Source organism: Hyperolius riggenbachi, unplaced genomic scaffold (genome assembly GCF_040937935.1).
Source record: "Hyperolius riggenbachi isolate aHypRig1 unplaced genomic scaffold, aHypRig1.pri scaffold_117, whole genome shotgun sequence".
Classification (NCBI taxonomy): Eukaryota; Metazoa; Chordata; class Amphibia; order Anura; family Hyperoliidae; genus Hyperolius; species Hyperolius riggenbachi.
In genome coordinates, this window is record NW_027152342.1 from 314,154 (window position 1) to 333,238 (window position 19,085).

Below are 19,085 nucleotides of genomic sequence, written 5' to 3' on the forward strand. Positions count from 1 at the left end.
CCGTGGATCCAGAAGGGTATAAACCCAGTAATTGGTGTTGTCCAGAATGCGCACAATGCGTGGGTCGCGTTCAATGCAGTCCTAAGCCGAAGAGGTCATAGCCTAGGGTCACAAAAACCTGTTTATTTGGGCAATTTCAATGGTGGCGAGTCTGACGTACATAAATCGCAGCAATGGCCGTTAGCAACGTCTGAATTTCACGAAATGTCTCATGCAGGTAGAAGACATATTGTTAGACTTGGATTCCAAAGATGGGGTCCCTACATCTCTGCAAACCAGGGCTCCAAAATTGGTAAAATCCCCCATAGGCTTTCATTGGGCCTCCTATTTACCGTTCCAAAATCTCACACCATTTCAAAGGGCAATGGCTCAGCAGTGGCAAAACTCACCAGTCATGATCCCCCTAAGGGTCTCTACAATGCTAGAAAATTTGGTACTGCTGAGCCATTGCCCTTTGAAAAGATGTGAGATTTTGGAAAGTGAAATAGGGAGGCAATGAAAGCCTATGGGGGATTTTACCAATTTTGGAGCCCTGTAACTCTGGTTTGCAGAGATGTAGGGACCCCATCTTTGGAATCCAAGTCTAACAATATGTCTTCTACCTGCATGAGACATTTCGTGAAATTCAGACGTTGCTAACGGCCATGGCTGAGATTTATGTACGTCACCATCACTACCATTGAAATAGCCCAAATAAACAGGTTTTTGTGACCCTAGGCTATGACCTCTTCGGCCTAGGGGCCCGAAACTCACCAGTCATGTTCCCCCTAAGGGTCCCTACAATGCTAGAAAATTTGGTACTGCTGAGCCATTGCCCTTTGAAAAGATGTGAGATTTTGGAAAGTGAAATAGGGAGGCAATGAAATCCTATGGGGGATTTAACCAATTTTGGACCCCTGTAACTCTGGTTTGCAGAGATGTAGGGACCCCATCTTTGGAATCCAAGTCTAACAATATGTCTTCTACCTGCATGAGACATTTCGTGAGATTCAGACGTTGCTAACGGCCATGGCTGAGATTTATGTACGTCACCATCACTACCATTGGAATAGCCCAAATAAACAGGTTTTTGTGACCCTAGGCTATGACCTCTTCGGCCTAGGGGCCCGAAACTCACCAGTCATGTTCCCCCTAAGGGTCCCTACAATGCTAGAAAATTTGGTACTGCTGCGCCATTGCCCTTTGAAAAGATGTGAGATTTTGGAAAGTGAAATAGGGAAGCAATGAAATCCTATGGGGGATTTTACCAATTTTGGACCCCTGTAACTCTGGTTTGCAGAGATGTAGGGACCCCATCTTTGGAATCCAAGTCTAACAATATGTCTTCTACCTGCATGAGACATTTCGTGAGAATCAGACGTTGCTAACGGCCATGGCTGAGATTTATGTACGTCACCATCACTACCATTGAAATAGCCCAAATAAACAGGTTTTTGTGACCCTAGGCTATGACCTCTTCGGCCTAGGGGCCCGAAACTCACCAGTCATGTTCCCCCTAAGGGTCCCTACAATGCTAGAAAATTTGGTACTGCTGAGCCATTGCCCTTTGAAAAGATGTGAGATTTTGGAAAGTGAAATAGGGAGGCAATGAAAGCCTATGGGGGATTTTACCAATTTTGGACCCCTGTAACTCTGGTTTGCAGAGATGTAGGGACCCCATCTTTGGAATCCAAGTCTAACAATATGTCTTCTACCTGCATGAGACATTTCGTGAGATTCAGACGTTGCTAACGGCCATGGCTGAGATTTATGTACGTCACCATCACTACCATTAAAATAGCCCAAATAAACAGGTTTTTGTGACCCTAGGCTATGACCTCTTCGGCCTAGGGGCCCGAAACTCACCAGTCATGTTCCCCCTAAGGGTCCCTACAATGCTAGAAAATTTGCCACTGCTGAGTAATTGCCCTTTGAAAAGATGTGAGATTTTGGAACTGTAAATAGGAGGCCCAATGAAAGCCTATGGGGGATTTTACCAAATTTGGAGCCCAGTAACTCTGGTTTGCAGAGATGTAGGGAACCCATCTTTGGAGCCCAAGTCTAACAATATGTCTTCTACCTGCATGAGACATTTCGTGAGATTCAGACGTTGCTAACGGCCATTGCTGCGATTTATGTACGTCAGACTCGCCACCATTGAAATTGCCCAAATAAACAGGTTTTGTGACCCTAGGCTATGACCTCTTCGGCCTAGGACTGCATTGAACGCGACCCACGCATTGTGCGCATTCTGGACAACACCAATTACTGGGTTTATACCCTTCTGGATCCACAGTACAAACACAATGTTCCAAAACTGCTTGAAGAAAGAGCCAGACAGGTCAAAATGGAAGAATACCAGCAGGCCCTTGTGGAGACTTTAGAGAGGAGATTGACATCCTCCCCCTCCTCTAGCCAGTTGTACGCCGACAGACTGACTTCCGCAAACCCAGGACGACCAGGAGGGCAGCAAACAACACAAGCCGCAGCTAGTGCCCAAAAGGGAATGGTATCGGCAGTGTCCTTGGAGTGGGAAAATTTTCTGACACCCATGCAGCAGCACACAGAACAGCAAGCGTGCAGATCCACCTCCAACACCGATCGCCTGGAGAAGATGGTCAAGGACTACATGTCAGATGGCATAGCTGTGTTGAACAATCCATCTGCACCCTTCAACTATTGGGTATCGAAGCTAGACACCTGGCACATACTGGCAATGTACGCAATAGAGGTGCTGGCTTGCCCGGCAGCCAGCGTTATGTCGGAACGCTGTTTCAGTGCTGCCGGAGGCATCGTCACAGATCGGCGGCGTATCCGCCTCTCCACAGAAAATGCAGACCGTCTGACTCAAATTAAAATGAATCAATCCTGGATTGGAAACGACTACGCAACACTCCCGGACCCCAACCAAGTAACATGAACAATGAACATCTGTGATGGGTTAGCGTTTCCGGTCCCTGTTTATTGAACCTCTCATCTGTATTACATTTATGACTGCATGGCGACAAAATGCAAATTGCTATCCGCACGCTTCTTGTCCTCATGCAAGGTCTGGGTTGTTGTGTCTCAAAGCGTGGCCTTCTCCTCCTGCGCCACCCTCCTCCTGTTCCATCACGTGTGCTGCTGCTGGGTTAGCGTTACCGGTCCCTTTTCCTGGAACCTCTTATATGTATTACATTTATGACTGCATGCCGACAAAAAGTATGTTACCTGTGCAAAGAAAACAGACATTTCCCACATTTAAAAGACAGTTTTCCCTTTGAAAGTTTAAAATCGATTTTCTCAAAAACTATAAGCTCTTTTTGCAAAAAAAAATTTTCCTCTTGTACCCACTCCCAAGGTGCACATACCCTGTAAATTTGGGGTATGTAGCATGTAAGGAGGCTTTACAAAGCATGAAAGTTCGGGTCCCCATTGACTTCCATTATGTTCGGAGTTCGGCTCGAACACCCGAACATCGCGGCCATGTTCGGCCTGTTCGGCCCGAACCCGAACATCTAGATGTTCGCCCAACACTAATTGCTGCTACGGGGGCTCCTTAGCTGGAACTGGCACCGGGAGATGAGGGAAGGCCCATTAGGACTCAGAGCCTTCCCTCTCCTTAGGTAAGTATCTGACTTTTGTTTTTTTACAGTGGTTCCCAATGACTTTAAGTCAAATACATGTTACATTAAATAAATATTGTTTCTTCATTATCATTCTTCCAGACCCCACCTGCCCTCCGGCACCTGTTCCTCCATCAGCTGAGATAGAGCATCAGAAAGATAAATACGTTGATGGGGATGAGGTAGAGATCAACTGTGGTCCTGGATACGTGATGTTCGGTTCAGGAAGAATTCAGTGTAAGGACGGGAAATGGCAGTCTCCTCCCTGGTGTTTACGTGAGTCTTTTATTCACTTAGTGTACTTAAATGCACGAGTGTTATAGTCATGATGGTAATCAGTGATGAGTGAAAATGACAATATTCTTTTTGTATTAATTATCATGAAAAGAATAGTTAAATTTGATTGTAGAGTGAAAATTCCTTTAAAAATTCGTTTTTTTAGTTTTTTGCGCTTTTCGCGGTAAAAATATAGTTTTTCTGCTCTGTTGTGTTTTTCACATTTTTTTCTGCGATAAAAATATTGATTTTTTTGCATATTCTCTGTAAAAATATTGATTTAAATACAAGCCTATTTTCCACAAAAATTTCACAATTAAAAATAGCATTTTCTTTGCGAAAATTACTTTGGCAAAGATTCGCAAGCAACACTGATCGTAATACACAAAATGTTGAGTAAATGTCACAATTACGATTACACGTAATTACGATTTCAAAAATGAATTGATATTGCGGAATCCATTTGTAAATTTGTACATTTTTGAAAAATGATTTATGCGGCCGTCATAAGCGATTTTACACGTACATTATAAAGACGAGTTCAGAAACAAGTGGGAATAAGCTTTTTTTTTTTTTTTTAATTGAAAAGGACCTTGAAGTTTTGGAGAAAATCGATATTAAAAGTTTCAAAGCAAAAATGTTTTTTTTTTTAAACTTAGTAAAATGACATCTGGCTGTTGTACATTTTAATGTACTGTATGATAAATAATTATTGTATACTTGTGTATTCTGACTTCTGCATTTAAAGCAAGCCTGTGACTTTAAAGAGAACCCGAGGCGGATTTTCTAAATCTTAATAGGACACAGAGGCATGATCTCTGCACAATGGCGTGCTTCTTTGTCCTTCTGCTGCCGCTGCCAGTCACCCTGGGCTCTGCTGTCCCCCCTGAAAAATATCGACAGGCTAGCAACAATCTGATTGTCTCAAGCCTTCTGTTTACCTGCCAGCGTGTCAATCACTGCTCCTCCGCATTGCCTCCGCCTCCTACTCGGGTTAGCTTTCGTTCCGCTTTTTTGCTTTCATGAATCCAGAAGTAGAAACAGTGAAGATTTATTTTAAGATTTGTATCAGATGTAACAAAGAAATGTTTTTTGTTTAACCCTTTGGGGACCTGCTGCCTAACCCCTCTTAAGGTCCAGGCCATTTTACATGCGGGGGGGGAGTTTGCATTTAAGGGGGTCAGACAGCCGGATCCCCAGTGTAGCTAGCCCGGTGTCCCCCAAAATGACAAAAAAATAAGCTACCTGTGCAATGCCTTCTTTTAGTTTAGTGCCTGAAAGAGTTAATTTCTAGTCATGGAAGCGACAGTTTCTGTCTTGTTGGTAGCTTGTCGGGAATATAGTAAACATCACTGATAAGCAAATTACAGCAATAAAAGTTTTCCTGGCAGAATACAACTTCTAAGGGCAGGGAGAGATAAAATACAGGAACTATTGACCTTTTTCTAACTCTGGGACACTTATTAGGCTGCCACTGATTAGAGACAGCAACACATTCAACCTATTTTGTAAACATTTAAGTATAAAACAAAACCCTGGGATACTTAAAAAAGTAGGACAATAAATATAATTGTTTATCATTTATTTTCACCTCAAGTTCACTTTAAACCATTCCACAATGGATCGGTAAAGTGTACTTTGCTGCTTTTATATGTCCGCAGAAAGGTTAGCATTGTCCACAGCCATATGAGAAAATCAGGATGTTTTTCAACGTTTTTACTAAGCTGCTACTTTCACTATTTCAGGAAAAGCACCGTGTAACCCTCCATCGAAAATAGATAATGGAGAAATTGTTAAAGAAACAGACCAGTTTTTTACCGGAAGCACAGTGAAATACGCATGCAATGATGGCTATGAACTCGTCGGCTTAGAGGAAAACATGTGTATGGAGGGATACTGGATGCCTCCGCCCAGCTGTGTAGGTAAGATTTAAAAGGAGAACCACATAACCCCAATAGGGACCAGAGACGTAACTAGAAATCACTGGGCCCACCTGTGAGACTTTGGATGCCCCCCCTTGCTTTCTGCACAGATAAACTGAGATCCAATGTTATAATTTGGCTAGTGCACACTTTAATGTGCTTTCCCCACGCAGATAAAAAAAAAAAACTGATAGCAATGAAGCACTGACTGCACACATTTTTTTCTATTAAGCTAATTACATTAGCTTCTGGGATAAAAGGTGCATGTTTTTACACATACAGACACACATGATGGGCAGAAAATGCACACAGAAAGCCGACAGATGGATGTGCTCCCAGCCTCAGTTTATTACACTTACACTGACCACTTCTGATGGAGCAGAACTGGCTCTGCAGACTTCTCCAGCATCAATACAGTACACAGCACTTGGGGAGGGGTAGAGAGGTTGGGGACTGTACACAAGACCCTGCTGCACAGTCTACAAATCTCTGTTTACAAAACTTTATATGAATCCTTATCAGTGGCTGAGCAGATGCAGTCATTAGAACAATTGTGCAGAGAGCAGAAACCTTTTTCTCTCCGTGCCCTAAGTTGACAGTTTCTCAGGGCAGGGTAACTTATAACCCCATGGGGCCCCCTGCGGCTTCCGGGCCCCCCTAAAAATAAGTGCTAATCTTTAAAGTTAATCTGAGGTGAGAGTTATATGGAGGCTGTCATATTTATTTCCTTTTAAGCAATGCCAGTTGCCTGACAGTCCTGCTGATCTATTTGGCTGCAGTAGTGTCTGAATTACACCAGAAACAAGCATGCAGCTAATCTTGTCAGGACTGACAATAATGTCAGAAACACCTGATTTACATAGGTTTGTTTCTGATTGGCCTAAAATCTTTTGCATCCTCTGATTGGTCTAATACCTTCAAGTCTCCTAATTGACTTAAAACTTCCGAGTCTTGTAAATGCGCTATATCCATGGATTTCCAATTTACACATACCGATTTCCACTGCAGAATTCAGTATCTCAGCTGCCAATGTGCCTCACCTTAAAGGATACCTGAGGTGACATGTGACGTGATGAGATAGACATGTGTATGTACAGTGCCAAGCACACTAATAACTATGCTGTGTTCCTTTTTTTCTTTCTCTGCCTGCAAGAGTTAAATATCAGGTACGTAAGTGGCAGTCTGAGTCAGGACTGGGTCAGACTACAGAGTGTTTTATAGTTGGAATTTCAGTGAGAGTCACTTTCCTAGCAGAAAATGGCTTCTGAGAGCAGGAAAGAGTTACCTCTTAGTTCATAGATTTTAGCACTGGCATACTTCAATGAATGTGTCATTGAGCAAAAAAGTAGATTTAAACATAAAATAAAACGTCATTTTTAGGAGAAGGAAGATCGATACAATCATTTATTCCATTAATTTATTTTTACCTCAGGTGTCCTATAAGGCTTTGCACTTTTTACACAATTTAACTGTTTGCCCACAAAGGGACCAAAAGTGTAACAGAAAACAGCTTTGAATACTTTTGTAAATTTAGTGGAAATCAAGTTAACAGAAGAAAAAAAATGACATTTTTTGCAACTCCTTATAAACGGTCTTTTATGGAATGCAGAATGGCTACAATTGTATTTACAAATCCTCTTGGGAGAAAACAAATTGCTTACTAAATTGACAGTCATATCTGTATTATAATTTATTTCATTATCACTGTTGTGGTTAATGATGATGATAATTAAAGTAAGTGACATTGGGCTTGATTCACAAAGCGGTGCTAACTGTTAGCACGCTGGTGAAAAGCCCTTTATCACGTCTAAACTCAGTTTAGGCGTGATAAGTTTAGGGGTGATAAGTTTAGGTGTGATAAGTTTAGGTGTGATAAGTTTAGGCGTGATAAATTTAGGTGTAATAAGTTTAGGCATGATAAGTTTAGGCATGATAAGTTTAGGCGTGATAAGTTTAGGTGTGATAAGTTTAGGTGTGATAAGTTTAGGCGTGATAAGTTTAGGCGTGATAAGTTTAGGCGTGATAAGTTTAGGCGTGATAAGTTTAGGCGTGATAAGTTTAGGTGTGATAAGTTTAGGCATGATAAGTTTAGGCGTGATAAGTTTAGGCGTGATAAGTTTAGGTGTGATAAGTTTAGGCATGATAAGTTTAGGTGTGATAAGTTAAGGCATGATAAGTTTAGGTGTGATAAGTTTAGGCATGATAAGTTTAGGTGTGATAAGTTTTGTGGCCTTCCTTGCCGCAATAGCAGTATAGGGGGTGCTATTGTAGCTGGGAACGCGACAAATCACTCGCGTTCCCAGCCTGACGGCCAGTGACGGCGGAACCGGAAGTGGCCGCCGGCGGGTCCGGGAGGATCTGAGCGACTCTACGTTGGCACTGATCAGCTGCAGGGGGCTGAGGGAAACCCCAGGTGAGTAAAACTCATTTTTTTTATCTGACTTAAGCTTACCTTTAAAGAGAACCCGAGGTGGCTTTGTATAACGTTAGTGGGGCACAGAGGCTGGTTGGGCACACTAACACCAGCCTCTGTTGCCCCATCGTGTGTGTCAAAGACCCCCCTGCTCGCCGCTATACCCCCGCAGAGCTGGCGACACGCAGCGTGTCGCCAGCACAATGTGTACTCTAGCGCTGTCTGTCAGCGCCGCTCCCCCGCCTCCTCCGCATCGCCGCTACCCGCCCTCGTCCCTTCCCTCCAATCAGCGTGAGGGAAGGGACGAGGGCGGGTAGCGGCGATGCGGAGGAGGCGGCGGAGCGGCGCTGACAGACAGCGCTAGGGTAAACATTGTGCTGGCGACACGCTGCGTGTCGCCAGCTCTGCGGGGGTATAGCGGCGAGCAGGGGGGTCTTTGACACACACGATGGGGCAACAGAGGCTGGTGTTAGTGTGCCCAACCAGCCTCTGTGCCCCACTAACGTTATACAAAGCCACCTCGGGTTCTCTTTAAGCCTTAATTAAGCTTTTAAGTCTCATCTACATTGTACAATTCTCGATCAGATCGACCAGTGATCTGATAAGAAATTGCAACGTGCGTAGACATCCAAATTGTTTCCGATTGATTATTTTTTGCGATCACTATTGCATTGATAAGTACACAAAACGATCGCAAAAGCGGTTGGAATCCGATCGGACCAGTTGGAAAAGATGTAATAGAACCGTCGATCTGATGGTGTAGATAAGGCTTTAGCTTTTTTGTTGATCCATAGTTATTACCTTTCCCCCAGACACTCAGGTTTGTGCATGGAGAAATGGGAAAGTGAAGGTGCCCATACATCTAGTGATCTGGGGGCAGACCAACCAAGAGACAGATCTCTGTTCGATTGAATCTGATCAGAGAGAGAACTGTGTGCTGCCCATACACTGTCCAGCAGCTCCGGATCTTGTCTGCTGCTTTCGCATGAGTGAGTACCCCATGGGGTTGGCATGTATAATATGTGACGCGTGTGTGTGTGTGTGACATCACACACGTGTCACACGCTGTACTGAGCAACCAGGTGGGGCCCTTTGGGAAGCAGCAGATGGGACCCAGGTGGTCAGAAGGGCCAGCTGGATCAGGTGAGATCAGGGGTGTAGCAATAGGGGGTGCAGAGGTAGCGACCGCATCAGGGCCCTTGGGCTATAGGGCTGTTGTGCCCACCCTCAACCACAGTATTAGCTCTTTATTGGTCCTGTGCTGATAATATTCACTTTTATAGATGCTTTGAATAATAGTAATCATTAACAAACTGTTATACATCCTCTTCTTGCACCTCTGACACTATGGTTGTCCTCTATTGGTTTTTAAAGCCGTCTCAATTGTGATGTATTATAGAGTGCTTGGGGGGCCCCATTGCAAAACGTGCACCGGTGCCCATAGCTCCTTAGCTACGCCACTGGGTGAGATTGGGAGAGCACATTAACATTTGGGGGTCAGAGACAAGACAAGGCACAGAATATTGTATCCTGACGGACTCAAAGCACCAGAGCTACAGCCAGTAGGATGCGCAGGCCCGGATTTACATCACAGGAGCCTATAGACACAGATGTCCTGGCAGCTTCGACTTCGCCCTGAATGGACCTATAAACTCGAACCACAAGTGTCACTTCACTACTTTCCCTGCCTGGTGTAGGTAGCTGCAAGTGCCCCTTAGTATGAGGAACCCTCAGTATTAAAGGACAACTGAAAATAGAGGTATATGGAGGCTGCCATGTTTATACCAGTTGCCTGGCAGCCCTGCTGATCCTCTGCCTCTAATACTATTAGCCATAGCCCCCGAACAAGCATACAGCAGATCAGGTGTTTCAGACTTTAAAGTCAGATCTGACAAGACTAGCTGCATGCTTGTTTCTGGTGTTATTCAGATACTACTGCAGAGAAATAGACCAGCAGGGCTGCCAGGCAACTGGTATTGATTAAAAGGAAATAAATATGGCAGCCTCCGTATACCTCTTACTTCAGTTCCTCTTTAAGTAGCTAGAGCTGCCCCTGACTGAAGGGAGATCTCATCATTGGAATGCTGAGAGAAGGGTGAGTAACCTCTCATTTACGCTCTGCTCAGGATGCAATGCAAAGAGGGAGAGTGGCGCTTGGGGAGGGGACTGAGCTACCTTTCCATCATCAGGCGCCTGTAGACACGTGCCTACAGTGCCTTATGGTAAATCCAGCCCTGAGAATGCGCTCTTTCGGCAGTACAAGTTTTTGGGAGTCTTGCTCGAGTTCTCCTATTGAATAGGTCCTGGCTTACTAAACAGGATGTGACGCTTGGTGGTGTATTCTCCACAGTCAGCATGCAACGCATGATCTGGCGTGGAGGAGGTACACACACTAGCACAAGGAAACAGGCTATCCCTAGTATAGTGGAGGGGAGGACTGACTCCAATAGGAGATTGTGGCGCACAGAGCCGGTGCAGATCTGACAGCCACAAACAATGCTTTCGTTATAACGTCTCAGCGCAAAGTAGCGCTGAGCGCATAAACCAGAACTGAGGAGATCTGGACAGGTAGACAGAATGAACGCTTGCTAGCTAGCGGCTACTTAGCGACAGCAAGCGTCCAAAACCAGACAGACTGGAATGAGGCAGCCAATGCGATGCGGCGATGGCGTGCCTCACAAAGACAGGACAGGACAGTCAGAAAATAGCAGGATAAAGATAGATGAACGTAACACAGATAAATATACAATAAGTATGTTTTCCTAGCGTATTACAATTACAGCTATCAATGAAACTATTTGTAACTTCTGACTAACATATGTATATATCGGCAATGAACCGATATATGACATAAGCAGGAACGCTGACTAGGACTGGAGTAATACAGGGGACAGGACTCAGAAGGATTCGCTATCTCTTCGCAGAGATGAACGCAATCCACAAACGGTAACAGAACAGGATTCAGAAGGATTCGTTATCTCTTCGCAGAGATGAACGCAATCCACAAACAGTAACAGAACAGGATTCAGAAGGATTCGTTATCTCTTCGCAGAGATGAACGCAATCCACAAACAGAACCAGGAGCAGGGTAACTACCTCAGCACGGGTGGTCACGGTACGCGCAACCTACCAAAACGTGCTGGAAAGCTGACTAACTGCACACAGGATATAAACAGTTCGTGTACGTATACATCAGCGACACTGATGTATTAACGTAACACAAATACAAGGAAAATAATAAACGTGCTGGTATGCATATATATTGGCAATGAACCAATATATGATGCAAAGACCAGCAAAGTATCTTTATAACAAGAAACACGATCGGGGCCTAAAGCAACAGCAAGACAGGCTTAAGCTGAAGCTATGAAAACCCAAGGAAACCCTGCAGGAAGCAGATCTTTATACTGAGGTCATCCAATGGGAGCAGACATGCAGATTCCCACACAGGTGAATGATTATCAGTCACAAGCTGACAGCAGGGAAAGACAGACAAAGCTATGCAGCTTGCATGGAAATAGATCAGAACTGCCTGAGCTGCAGCACTACTACTTCCAGTAATAGCTGCTGCAGCAGCGATCATTACAGTACCCCCGCCTTTAAAAGCGGATTCCAGACGCTTTTCAAAACTGAAATTCCCAACAAAACAGTCTGACTGATAATTCATGATGACCGGGACAGCCCGGCAAGACCGAATTCCAGAATCAGTCCCCACAAGACTGGACCCATCAGAACCAGAACCTACAGAATCATGCCCATCAGTACTACAAGCCCCAGTGTGACACCCATCAGAACCATGATTTCCAGAAGAAAGCCCTCCGAAACTCCCTGAGCGATACCCACCGCCTTCCAGGAACCGTTCAGAAACGCCAAAGCCTTTGCAATGCCCACCGGTACTGTCTTTACCAACACAAAACCCACTGTTGAATCAGTCCAAGGCACCAGGACAAGTTTTCTCAGAGACCTCCCAGAACACCTTGAAGCTCCAAAGAGATCCCCATAGGTCAGAATGCCCCTTAGGCTCACATGGAGAACCATCAAGAACCCCTATGGAACCTAGGGCAATTCCCGAGTCAGGGCCACAAGGACAAACATCAATATCAGGGCTTTCAGGGACCAGAACCATCTCTGGGCATGCAGGCAGACTGGCAATATCAGAACGTGTTCCCACTAAGGAAGCATCAGAGCACGCTAACACCTTAGACACACTTGGGCATTCTGGCACACAAAGAACATCTGGGCACACCGGCACAAGAGAAACCTCTGGGCATGTCAAGGAACTGTGAGCCTCAGGGTCAGCCAAGACAGGACCAAAACCAGGACTGGCCAAAAAAAAATCATCATGACTAAACTTCGCAACTACTGGACTTTTACACGAGAATGCTGGATCAGACTTAGATGTCGCTGATTCCAGCAAAGTCAGTAACAAATCAGATTCAGGGGCACTAACAAGACAGGACAAATCTTCTGATGTATGCACTGAACCAGACAGGGACTCCACAACTACCTCTGGACTGGACAGAGACTCATTTAATACACTGGATTGGAGCTCATGAGGCGCTGCAGAACAAGTCAGTATTGCAGCAGCCCCCACTGGACTAGGCAAAACTGAGGAATTCCCTGGACAGGAAGGGGACTCTGGAACCTCTGCCACAGCGGCCAGAGAACCAGAATCTTTCAGGATACAGGGCTGGGTTTCAGGAACACTCATCAGACCGGACTGAAATTCTGAGATTTCTATTATTTTGACCAGAGAATCAGAATTATCCATGTTACAGGGCAAGACTTCTGAAACATTCAGAGGACAGGGCTGGAGTTCCTCGGCTGTTACAACACTGGAGAGGGACTCAACAACATTGGTTAAATCAGACTGTGTACAGGACAAGGTATCTGACACACTTGCTGACGAGGACAATATTTCAATGGCTTCTGCTTTGCTGGGCAGAAATTCATCAAGTTTTATTAGAGCCGACTGTAATTCCAAAACAGCTGCTAGACAAGTGAATATTACTGCAACACCAACTGAGGTAAGCAGTGCTTCAGCCTCCTCTACTAGAGGGTTTAAAGTATCCAAAGTACTGGGTGAAGCATAAGACTCTGCGACCACAGCTTCACTGGACAGGATTACTGAACAGTCCATATTGCAGGACAAAACCATGGAAGCACCTGCTGGACAGCATAATGATTCTGTGACCTGAGTTTCATTGGAGAGATCTACTGCACAATTCATGGTACAGGGCAAATTTATTGGAAAATTTTCTGAACAAGGTAATAATTCTGCTATTTCAGGTTCACATAGCAGATGCTCTGAGCTATTCACGAAACTAGAGCGAGGTGTAGAAACAGGAAGATCAAGACACAATGTTTGCGCATCTGAATCACCATTCATTTGTAAAATTGGAAAATTCAGATGCTGGGGTTCTGAGTTTACTAGACAGGATTGCTGGGACTCGGAAACTGATGTAGTGCATCTATTGGCATCTGCTGGATCAGACAGGAGTTGAACTTTATTAACACAGGTAATTTCTGCAGAAGTGTTTGCAGAGACAGGCAAGATTTTTCTGGTGTCTGTTTCACTAAACAAAGAGTCATGAGTACTGGCTAGGCTGGACTCGGAAGTCAGCAGGACCTCTGGATTCTCTGCTGAGAAATTTGCGCAGGGCAAGGTTAAGAATGTATCAGTGGCTTCTGTTTTACTGGGAAGTAACACTGAGTTATCCATGGTACAGGGTGGAATTGCAGGAACTTCAATTTCACACAAAAAGAGCTCCGAATCACCTGCTGAATCAGCCAAAGGTGCTGAAGCAGGCGGGTCAGAACGCCAAATTTGCGAATTCGGAGTCACATAAAAATCATCCAAAATCAGTTCCCACACATCAATCAAGGGAGCCACACAGTCATACCTACACACACCAGCCTCTATTAGGTTATAGGCTGACTTAATGCATGCCTTCAATACCATTTCACTTTTTGCACTGTAAAATTGACAAAATGAACTTGAATCATTCTTCCATTCACAGACCAGGGCTTCCATCTCTCCCCTCTCGAATGGAGGATCCCATGCATACTTAACAGCGAAACATTTAGGCTGATCACAGTCTGCAGATATGATTGTGGCAGGCACATGTATAGGGTTAATTAGCAGATGATTGGCAGATTCCTTATTCCTAAGAATCTCCAATACCTGTAGCAAGTGTTGAACTGTAGTGTATGCAAACTTCCCTTGGTTCACAAATAAGTTGATTTGTTCAATACTCTGTAATATCTCATCATAATCATACTCAGATAATTCTTTTAAACAAAAATCTTTATTTTCCCTAGCCAGGGAGGAAAGTTCATTAGTAGTTTCATAAGTCCATTTAACTCCCCTGAAAGACAATTGCATTTCATTATCTGTTAATGGCAGAATCTCATTATAGGTCTCAGTCGCTAAGGATAACGATTCTGCAGATTGGACACGTTTCTTAGAACGTTTGCGTTTTGCCTTTGACCTTGCGGTTTTTGGTGATTTATTCAAAGCTGCAGGAAAATTATCAGTAACACTTTCTGCTTGCTGCTCATTCTTGCAAGCAATTGAAGGAGCAGCTGATTGGCCTGCTGCCAGGAGTTCATTAAGAGGAAAAGGCAATGGATCTATGCGCAACCAGTTATGGATCACAAACGCTAGAAATTCCAGCGGTCTATCTTTCAAATCGGAATGATTGAGAACATCAAATGCCCACTGGAATAATTCCCCTTTAAACAAAATATAACTTAGTTGGAGTGCCCAGGTTGAAACAGGAGTCGCTTGGAGATCGGGATTGGCCAGGAACCTGGCACATTCAGAGAAAAACTCATTTTCTGTTTCAGAGCTAAGTTCTTCAAATTTCTTAAAGGAACAGGAACCATAATTAACAGTGTCATACTTTCTGGGAATCCCCCCCACAATGGGGATTGGTAATGGGGTTTTCATAATGTGACGCTTGGTGGTGTATTTTCCACAGTCAGCATGCAACGCATGAGCTGGCGTGGAGGAGGTACACACACTAGCACAAGGAAACAGGCTATCCCTAGTATAGTGGAGGGGAGGACTGACTCCAATAGGAGATTGTGGCGCACAGAGCCGGTGCAGATCTGACAGCCACAAACAATGCTTTCGTTATAACGTCTCAGCGCAAAGTAGTGCTGAGCGCATAAACCAGAACTGAGGAGATCTGGACAGGTAGACAGAATGAACGCTTGCTAGCTAGCGGCTACTTAGCGACAGCAAGCGTCCAAAACCAGACAGACTGGAATGAGGCAGCCAATGCGATGCGGCGATGGCGTGCCTCACAAAGACAGGACAGGACAGTCAGAAAATAGCAGGATAAAGATAGATGAACGTAACACAGATAAATATACAATAAGTATGTTTTCCTAGCGTATTACAATTACAGCTATCAATGAAACTATTTGTAACTTCTGACTAACATATGTATATATCGGCAATGAACCGATATATGACATAAGCAGGAACGCTGACTAGGACTGGAGTAATACAGGGGACAGGACTCAGAAGGATTCGCTATCTCTTCGCAGAGATGAACGCAATCCACAAACGGTAACAGAACAGGATTCAGAAGGATTCGTTATCTCTTCGCAGAGATAAACGCAATCCACAAACAGTAACAGAACAGGATTCAGAAGGATTCGTTATCTCTTCGCAGAGATGAACGCAATCCACAAACAGAACCAGGAGCAGGGTAACTACCTCAGCACGGGTGGTCACGGTACGCGCAACCTACCAAAACGTGCTGGAAAGCTGACTAACTGCACACAGGATATAAACAGTTCGTGTACGTATACATCAGCGACACTGATGTATTAACGTAACACAAATACAAGGAAAATAATAAACGTGCTGGTATGCATATATATTGGCAATGAACCAATATATGATGCAAAGACCAGCAAAGTATCTTTATAACAAGAAACACGATCGGGGCCTAAAGCGACAGCAAGACAGGCTTAAGCTGAAGCTATGAAAACCCAAGGAAACCCTGCAGGAAGCAGATCTTTATACTGAGGTCATCCAATGGGAGCAGACATGCAGATTCCCACACAGGTGAATGATAATCAGTCACAAGCTGACAGCAGGGAAAGACAGACAAAGCTATGCAGCTTGCATGGAAATAGATCAGAACTGCCTGAGCTGCAGCACTACTACTTCCAGTAATAGCTGCTGCAGCAGCGATCATTACACAGGAAGAGCCAAGATTCAAACCCAGGTTTCCTGTGTTAGAGGCAAAGCCCTGAACCATTACACTATCCAGTCAGTGAGAGGCTGAGTGTTCCGCCGCATTTGTCAGTCACCTCGATATCGCACGCTGCTGCTGCTGCCGCTCACCTGATCGACCATGCCAGTCCCAGATCTTTCCAGCATGCTTGATCGATACAGTTGACCAACTTTAGCCTGATTGGGCATGCAAGCCGTGGCACCGATTTTCATGCGATTTGATTGAATTATTAAATCAAATGGCCAATAAGGCCACAAAATCGGTCTTTTCTTATTTTGCTAACTCTTTACTTTCATGATTTCAGAAAAAGCAAACTGTACTCATCCACCCCAAATAAATAATGGAGAAATTATTGAAAAACCAGCCACTTTTCCTGTCGGAAGCACGGTGAGATACAGATGCAATGATGGCTATAATCTCATTGGAGTGGAGAAAACCACATGTTTGAAGGGAAGCTGGAAGCCAATTCCCAGATGTGTAGGTAAGATCTCAAAAGTGGACTCCAGAACTGTCAGTATATAGATAAGGAACACTAACATGAAGGAACACTCAAAATATGAGTTACAGGGCACATGGGGCTTTATTCACAAAGCAGTGATAACTGTTATCATGCTGTGAAAAGTGCTTTTCGCGAAATTTAGCGTGAAAATGGTTATGGTGCGCCAAAAAATTGAATTTGTACGATAACACAATTTTTTTCTGCGCGTTAACGTTCTGTGTTCGTGCGATAAATTCTAGTTATCACGCGAATGTTAACAAGCGAAAATCGTTATCGCGCACACGCAAATTTTTGGGTGTGATAACCGGTTTTCACGCGAAAACGCTCCAAAACGTGCGCAAAGCACTATTTCACAGCAATGATAAAAGTTAGCACTGCTTTGTGAATCAAGCCCCTGGTGGTTTTTTTTTTTTTTGTTTTAAACATTTTGGGTTACAGATTGCCCAGCAAGCTCATGGTGAACCAAAACTCCTAAGAGTCTGTATGAGGCTAAAAAGGACCAAAAAGTCTCCTTACTAAGTTCCTGTTGTAACATGTCACTATCCTCAACCTTCCCCTAAACATACACCTTTTCACTTCCACCCAGATTCTTATGTATGCATAATTTTAACATTACCCAATCAGCATGCCCTTATTTTGGATAAGCCACACATACACACTCTCACCCAATCATCACCTTTCTATTTTATTTCCAAGCCTATGATCTTCCTGCAGCCAATCACAATTATCATTATAAATATTAATTTATAAAGCATCAATAGATTCCATGGCGCTGTACAAAGTAAGAAACAAACATGGTGTATAAAATAATACAGACATTGGTATAGAGCAGACCAATCCACAAAATGCAGAGTTGGTAGAAAATACAGAGTTGGTAATTAAAATGACAACATTAATATGAATAAATGTTTAACAAATTCCAAGACACAAAAGGGTGAGAGAGCTGTGCCCTTATGAGCTTACAGTCTAAAAGAATGGGGGGAGGGAAACAAGAGATGGAGTAGTATACAATATTCACATCTAGAGACAGAGGGCTTGATTCACAAAAGAGTGCTAACTGTTAGCACGGCCGTTTTTGCGCGAATTTTCGCATAGCGCGCGATCGCGAATTGTCACGCAAAACGATAACGGTTTCACGCGCAGATGCAAATTTTCGCGCAAAAACGATATCGATTTCGCGGTAAAATTCGCGTTTGCGCACGAAAACGTTATCGTTTCGCGCGAAAATTCACGATCGCGCGCAATGCGAAAATTCACGCAAAAACGGCCGTGCTAACAGTTAGCACTCTTTTGTGAATCAAGCCCAGTGTGTTTTAGGGTATCTAGTATGGAGTACAACTTGGCCAGAGGTCAAAAGGGGAACTGGCTTAAGTTAGAGCATATGTTTGACAGAAAAAGTGAGTTTCTAGGACACTTTTTAAGATATGAAATGTTGGAGAGTGATGGATGTGATGTGGCAGGGGAATTACAGGAAAGGGGTGAAGCACATGCAAAATATTGTAAATGTAAAAGCGTGGAGGTGATTCTAGAGGAGGACATAGGAAGGTAATTTTCAGATTTAAGATTGCGGTTGAGTTGGTACCTGGAAACTAGTAAAAAGTTGTACAAAGGACGGAAATTGTGGAGAGTTTTGTAAGTTAGATTTAAGAGTTTGAACTGGATCCTCTGTTTAATTGGTAGCCAATGAAGAGCTTTTCGAAAGAGGAGCAGCAAAGAGCGAGAAGAAAGATGAATGAGTCGAGCAGCCAAGTTCAGTACAGATTGGAGCGTTGCTAGTCTGTTAGTTGGTAGTCCACAAAGTAGTATGTTATATAATAGTCCAAGTGAGATACAGGTCCTTCTCAAAAAATTTGCATATTGTGATAAAGTTCATTATTTTCTGTAATGTACTGATAAACATTAGACTTTCTTATATTTTAGATTCATTACACACAACTGAAGTAGTTCAAGCCTTTTATTGTTTTAATATTGATGATTTTGGCATACAGCTCATGAAAACCCAAAATTCCTATCTCAAAAAATTAGCATATTTCATCCGACTAATAAAAGAAAAGTGTTTTTAAAACAAAAAAAGTCAACCTTCAAATAATTATGTTCAGTTATGCACTCAATACTTGGTCGGGAATCCTTTTGCAG

General features: G+C 43.7%; 1 protein-coding gene across 9 annotated transcripts in view; it reads left to right on the top strand.

The window, feature by feature from the left end:
* Positions 1–19,085, top strand: part of LOC137543610 (coagulation factor XIII B chain-like) — a 214,306-nt gene that overhangs the window by 52,571 nt on the left and 142,650 nt on the right. For all 9 annotated transcript variants that reach the window (XM_068264713.1, XM_068264719.1, XM_068264715.1 and 6 more), the window contains exons 8-10: positions 3,687–3,860; positions 5,606–5,782; positions 16,755–16,931. In XM_068264713.1, coding sequence (XP_068120814.1) covers positions 3,687–3,860; positions 5,606–5,782; positions 16,755–16,931 — 528 coding nt within the window. The remainder of the gene's footprint in view (positions 1–3,686; positions 3,861–5,605; positions 5,783–16,754; positions 16,932–19,085) is intronic.